Source organism: Alosa alosa, chromosome 9 (genome assembly GCF_017589495.1).
Source record: "Alosa alosa isolate M-15738 ecotype Scorff River chromosome 9, AALO_Geno_1.1, whole genome shotgun sequence".
Classification (NCBI taxonomy): Eukaryota; Metazoa; Chordata; class Actinopteri; order Clupeiformes; family Clupeidae; genus Alosa; species Alosa alosa.
The window spans coordinates 21,151,258-21,158,249 of record NC_063197.1 but is presented as its reverse complement, the minus strand read 5'-3'; the positions used below and the strand labels follow the sequence as shown (position 1 = coordinate 21,158,249).

The 6,992-nt window shown below is 42.2% G+C and overlaps 1 protein-coding gene across 1 annotated transcript in view; it reads left to right on the top strand.

Annotated features, from left to right (window-relative positions):
* The first annotated feature begins 213 nt into the window (after positions 1-213).
* Positions 214-6,992, top strand: part of LOC125301043 (gamma-aminobutyric acid receptor subunit gamma-3) — a 119,482-nt gene continuing 112,703 nt past the window's right edge. The window contains exons 1-2 of the mRNA XM_048253297.1: positions 214-572; positions 1,408-1,556. Coding sequence (XP_048109254.1) covers positions 487-572; positions 1,408-1,556 — 235 coding nt within the window. The 5' untranslated portion in view covers positions 214-486. The remainder of the gene's footprint in view (positions 573-1,407; positions 1,557-6,992) is intronic.

The window sequence follows — 6,992 nt, the reverse complement described above, 5'->3', positions numbered from 1 at the left end:
CTAGCACATTCCAAGTGATGTGGACACAGCATAAAATATATCTGCAACTTGCCGAATCTTCCAAATACTGACACGTAAAGCATCAAAACGCAGAGATGTATATCAAATGTAATGACATTGTATGAGAAAGCCTCTTATAGTTCAAATGACGTCATTTGGAAAAAGGGGGCTTCCAACGAACACGTTTTTGGGGCGCAAATGTCCATGGACTTAGGCACTATGTCTACGGATGAACGGATTCCATCGAAGCCAGTGCAACTTCAAGGAGCAGGAGGGGTTCGTCAACTATCTGAGATCATTCATTATCGACATGAGCAAACTTAGGGAAAGGATAGACTCTGTCTGATGCGCATGCAACATTTCCTTCACAGGATTACTCTCCACTGCCTTCTGTGTGCGTAAATTGCGCATTTTGTAGTTAGGGTCTTGGAAGAACGGACTAACAGTGGATCAGTGGATCACTTTTCTACGCGTTCCTTTTCACCAATGTCTCATCCAAGCCGGCATTCTCATTTCAATATGTCTACAAACATTGTGTTCATCTTCTTACTTCTCTCCGTGTTCCGTGCATGGTAAGTGAAGCGGGCTATTCACCTTGCCTTTGTGTTTTAGAAGGGGTTTGCTCACATGACAAATAAAGACATGAACCTGTGTTTATTCCACTTGCTGAGAATTTACACAGACACACATATGTAGTCTATAAGTTCTATGTTATTTTGCCATCATCCCAGAAAGTTTTCTATCGTGTCATTTAACTTTGTTGTTTAACATATCAGATGTTTGAAGGGTACCATCCAATATCTCCTTAAATTGAATACTCAATGGAAATGAACTGACGGATGAGCCGCTTCTCTGAAGCGCGTACTGACAAAGTAGCCTATGATTATGTTAACAGCAGATTTCTGCTACCTTAACTTCGATAGAATATTTCTTTTGTTAACAAGCAGATATGTTGAAGAAAGTCTGCTAGGCTACTGTGTGTTTCTACTAAATGTTTATCACTAAGTCTGCATGCTCTAAAACAGTGTTCGTTGTCTTTGCAGAATGACATACTGATATGTGGTGATTTCAGTGTTTCTGATTCAATGCAACATATGATAGGCTACGTAATGGCTACTGTATGCTACTGTAGAGTGCACTAATGCATTCGTATAAGGCAATTGAATGTATCAGATTTATTCACGCGTGTCTGGCAGACATGTATGGAAATACGATGCATGTCTAATTATTGCAGTTAGGGTAAGAAATTTATTTTTCTACATAATTCTTGAAATAAGTTCTGACAGGGGAAAGCAGTTTATGAATACAGTTGAAATACATGTCTACATAATGATGACCGACACACATTCGTGCCTAAAACAACTAATTCGTTTGTTAGAATAATCCCATTACTGTGTATTCTTCTAGTTCTCAAAGACTTGAAGCAGAGGACGAATATGATGATGACATGACAGTGAACCAAATGTTGGCCCCCAGAAGTCATCAGACAGATGCGACGCAGATATTGAACAACTTACTGAAAGAATATGATAGAAAACTTCGACCCGACATAGGAGGTAAGTTGCATTTATCACATCAGGCAAATATGCCTCTAGTCCTCTAGGCTGCAACATACCACTGTCCATGGTGCTGAAGGAGATTCGCGGTATGTTGCCGCTAAAGGCCAAGGGTAATACAGTATTTGTGCAAAAACTGTACGAACTTCCAAACTAGTACTGGTCTGTCATGTTGAGAATAGATCAATATGCAATAAGGCTTTGCTGTGCAGTATTACATCATTAACCGTTGAGCAGATGAACTCGTTTGTCTGTTTGCACAGGACATTTCAGTGTGCCGCCTCTGATGCTCGAACAGTTTATCATGCATTATATATGCCACGCATTTCTATTCCAAGATTCAAAACATTCTGTAAAAGCCTTGCCCTGTCTTAAGCAGCTGGTTTTAAACAAATTGGTGACAGCAAGCAAGCATATGTTTAATACGTTTAAGACAGACTTTTCTGACTAACTGACATTTCATAAGTTTTAACAAAATGAATTAGGCTTTGCTAAATATAATTTACAGCTGTGTGTGTACATTTGTATGTGTATTTTTATGTGTGAAAGAATGTTAAAAGCCATGAAAAAAAAAGATTTGAATAATAGCTAAGCTTTGTGGGGATAAATAGAGGTATGCTAGAGGTATTTAATTTCCACACGTGACAGTTACGAAGATGAATAGCAATTTGCAATTCATTTCACTGCCTGATTACAGATGTAATTGTTTTAATGGTAGAGTGGGCTACTGGGCGTTAGGTACTACTAATCTCAGTATTTAAATCCTCATGTTTCCAAACCAGCACTTTCACAGCTCTATCAGATGAGAGAGAAAACAATGGCAATATCCCCCAGTAGTTCTGACTCAGAGAATCGGAGCTGACCGTATTCATATTACATGCCTCGTGACTTGTATGCTCTCTTGTATCCATCCAATTCAAAGCAAAACATACAAGTACGACGCACAGTGTGTTGTCATTAGTTGAAATGCTTTTAGGTGCATCCAAAACAGAGAGTGAAAAACTGAGGAGATTTCTAAACATAAGATCTGTGTGATTAGGGGCCTTGAGCTGCTGCGCATGCAGGTGCTGAGGAAGCCCAATAAGGCAGTGCATGGAGAGAGGGGGAGAGAGAGAGAGAGAGAGAGAGAGAGAAAGTGAGAGAGAGAGGACTGTCTTACTCTGCCTCTGAGAGAGACAGAGAGCTGGCGGGTGTTGTCTAGTGAGGAGCATTGCGCGGGGAGAAAATGAAAGGGCCTTCCAAATGCAGTAGAGGCCAGTTGAGCCCCCTCCTCCACCACCACCACCATTTTGTTCCATGGATTACCCGGCCTCAATATGTGCCCTATCACTCCTCCTCTGAACCCCCAACCTTACTATCTCTCCTGCTCTCTCCCTCTCCCTCCTCTCCCTTTCTCTCTCTCTCTTGCTTCTCTCTCTCTCTCTCTCTCTCTCTCTCTCTATATATATATATATATATATATATAATGTTTTCTGATCCTTCGCACTTTCTCTCCCTTTCTACCTCCTTGTCTCTCCCTCACCATCTCTCCTCCCCTCTCTCCTCCTCTTTTATTCTCTCTCTTCCTCTCTCACTCTTTCTCTCTCTCTCTCTCTCTCTTTCTTGCTGTCATTTCCACTGGGTGTTAGCACTCAGTGCTGTCAGTCAGTGTGTGAGGAGAGGAGGTTCCCTCTCTGGATGGCATCGTTACCAATTGCTACCATCAGAGATATGTCGGCCTGGAAGCTCCGGCGTCTTATGTTTGCAGACAGATGACTGTGTGAGATTGTGTGCATGTCATAGTGTCTTGAATTATGCAAATGCGGAGTTGACTGCTCGATGTAGACCATCCGACTTTGAGTGGGCTTTTCTTTTTTTCCTTTACTGATACGGTTTGTTGGCAAAATTATTGTTTCTCTGTGTCCATAACAACCGTGCCCTGTTGTTTGTGGAGTAGAGGAGCACTATTGAAAATCTAATTTACTTTGTAGATCTGCATGAACAGAATTAAGTCTGGCTTTTGCGATCATAGGCTACCTCTAACTACACAATAGGGAGAATGGAAACACCAGCTGTAGATTGTACTGGAAAAAAGAAAGAGAAACTCAAATATACGGATACAAATGTCATTTTCATCTCTATTGATTATGAAACTGTGACACTGTACCTTTACCACTGTACAGTAACCTTTGAATGGCAACTTATAACTTCTTCACGAATGGTAGCCTATACCTATACCTTTTTAATCACATTATTCTCTGATATATTTTAATTTCAGATGTTTTTTTTTTTTATTTTGTGCTTGGGTAATCAATTCTAATTGTGAACTTATATTTCAGCTGACTCAGAGGTCTCAATTGTGTTAAAGCTACAGCTACAAAGACTACAGGCCAGTCAACTATGAAAATCTGACTATCAAAAATGTTATCTATATCTTTTTACCTCTATAAGGAGATATCCCAACATCAGTTAGCTGTGCTGCCAGCCCGCTGAGGGATTGGACTTAGCTAAGTTCACTGCAAGCTAATCGATTCTAATCAGGCAATAATAAAGTTTACCTTTTACACATCTTGTTAGTCACACTTCATAGCTTGAATGTGAAAAGCCTGCCTATGAGTGTATTCCTGGGTGCAAATGAGAGAGGCCAGCTGATCTATGGACTGCAGTTCCCTTAAGCTCATTGTTAGTCTTATGACAGGTTTCTACCTGTACATCTTTGATAGAAAAGCAGGAGCAGGATAAAGTTGGGAAGCTTGCATTGTGAGGCATGTTTGTGGAGTCCTGCTGCTTGCATAACTGTATGTTGGGAGGGAAAGTCGCAGTAAGCAACTGCTAAGTAGCTGCCGAGAGTTGAGGTGAGACTTGCTGTGTCACAAGAAGGACTGACAGGTCATTATCTTCCATGTGCGCTGTGTGGTGTGACTCGGTGTTGTTGTTGGCACTTGCGGTGGCTGTGTGTCTCCATTGTGGCCCAATTGTGTCAGCAGCCTTTTGGACTGAGACTCATGGGGGTTGGGGAGTAGGGTATGGGTGAGGTGGGGTGAGGACGACCCGGTGGGATGACGCGGGGGGTGGGGGTGTGTGGGGGGGGCACCCTCCAAAGTGGGTCAGGTCTTCTGCACTGTAACAAGACAAAGCCATTACGCAGTGATATGGGAAACCTGTATGCAGCAGCGTGAGGGGATGTGAGGGGCAGTAAGATTAGGTTGGCCTGGGGGGGGGGGGGGGGAGTAAGGGGCAGCTCTTAAACGATGTGACACCAAGCCCATTGGAGTTAAGGAAGCCGGCCCCTTGGTCGTCACTCTGAGTTTGCCTCTTGGGGGCTGGGGTGTAGGGGGTAGGGGGGGACTCTAGATAGCATCAAGCTTGACAGGGGCTTCAGAGATGTCAGAGCGTTCCGGCGAGCACTTCGGCTCAGACTGGGAGTGCCTTACCAGCATGACCACTTATTATAGACCTCCAGTGTGTGTTAACCAGGAATCACTGCTCGAGCATGAAGTTATAGAGGTGTGTGTGTGTGTGTGTGTTTTGTGTGTGTGTGTGTGTGTGTGTGTGTGTGTGTGTGTGTGTGTGTGTGTGTGTGTGTGTGTCAGAGTAAAGAAGGAGAGTAACAGACTGAGATGGCCACATAACAATGAAACTATAGGAAGAAACGAGGGACTGATAAAATGCAGGAAATGTGCCAGTAAGGCAGAATAAAAGAACTCAGAAAATAAATAAATGATGCGTGTGTGTATGTGTGTGTGTGTGTGTGTGTGTGTGTGTGTGTTTGTGTGTTTGTGTGTCTGTGTGTCGGAGTGTGTTTTTAGGCCTTCAGCACTGCTCTTCACCACCTAACTACCCCCCTACCCACCCCCTGCACCAGTCACAATCACACACACAATCATACACACATTCACAGTCACACACATGCTCACAGAATCACACACACACACACACACACACACACACACACACACACACACACACACACATACACACACACACACACACATGTACCACCACCACTACCACCTCATCTACCCACCCACCCACCCACCTCTCTATCCCACTCTGTTCCTCCCTCATTTCTCCTGTCAATGTCTATTGATGTCAGTGTGGGTCCAATAAGGCAAAACCTGCACATATCACTGCGGGGTTTGTTCACTCTCTCAGTGAGAGGCAGCCTACCCCTGCCCACCCTCTCTCTCTCTCTCTCTCTCTCACTCACACACACACACACACACACACACACCGTGCTTTGCCTCCCCCATACTAGGGCTTGAGACAGGGGCGCAGGAGATGTTTTGAAAGTGAGGGGGACCAAATTGTGAACACAAACCCATAGTGAGATCAGATTTCCAGATATCGGATCGCCACCTCTGGCCCACTTTCTAATCGTCCATATTTTAAACTTGGACAGAATATTAAGATAATACCATTGATTGTTTTCAAAATATTTTTGATTAAAATTGTCAAATTGTGAGATGATGAGCACAACGCCAGATCTGCCCTCAGACCAGCTTCTTGCTATGTGCAATTCTACTTTTTTATTTCATTTTTTTTAGATTTATTTTAAAACTACTTGGGCCAATGGTAGAATACTCTAAAAAAGCAACATGATGTTGATATTTTATGAAGCCATGAATGAATCATCATGCCTATGATCCAAACATAGACTACATGATCAAATAGGCCTAGTTAGCCTACAGTACCCAAATTGTCTGGTATAAACCAAATCAACTCTCCACTATGTGTCTGCAGTTAATATTTATGCAATGTTAGAACATGTTGGCTTAACAAGTTACCAGTCCAGAACCAGTGCAGTCCAGAAAATTGCAAATAGAAAAGTTGCCTTTATAATTTGAACTACTATTTGTTCCAACAGCATTTAAAACAAAGTATTTATAAAACTGTAGTAACTGTACCAACATTATCCCAAGCTCAAAGAGCTCCCCAATGTCTGTGACAGCTAGGACGTGACAATCGCTAAATTCTCAGCTTGTTTATACACACTGAACAGAAGAAAGGCCCATCACTCTGGGGTCTGGGGTGTGGTAGCCTCATCTCTGGGATTTATGCACCAAGGTAACTGAAGTATCCAATTTGTGTCTTGAAATTATGTTTGAAATAAATGTCTTAGAACAAAAACTTTGGGTAGGCCTATATACTTGTATTTTTATAGTTAGGCTAGTGAAACGAAAGTTGATCAGTAGGGCTGGATGGAGTTTGTTATCAATAAACATAACAGCTACTGTCATGTTGAGCAGGAAATAGACCATAAATCCTCAAATTATGCCCGATTGATTCTATTTATAGCCCATATTTGCCTATTTATTATTCCCATATTTGCCTATACTATACCAACACTACCATCAGTCCACCAGCACTAGAAGACATTGCTTCGATTTAAGTCAATGAAATAACACCTCTTCTTAATATTTTATTATATTGTTGGTTGGATTAATAAAGTCGTTT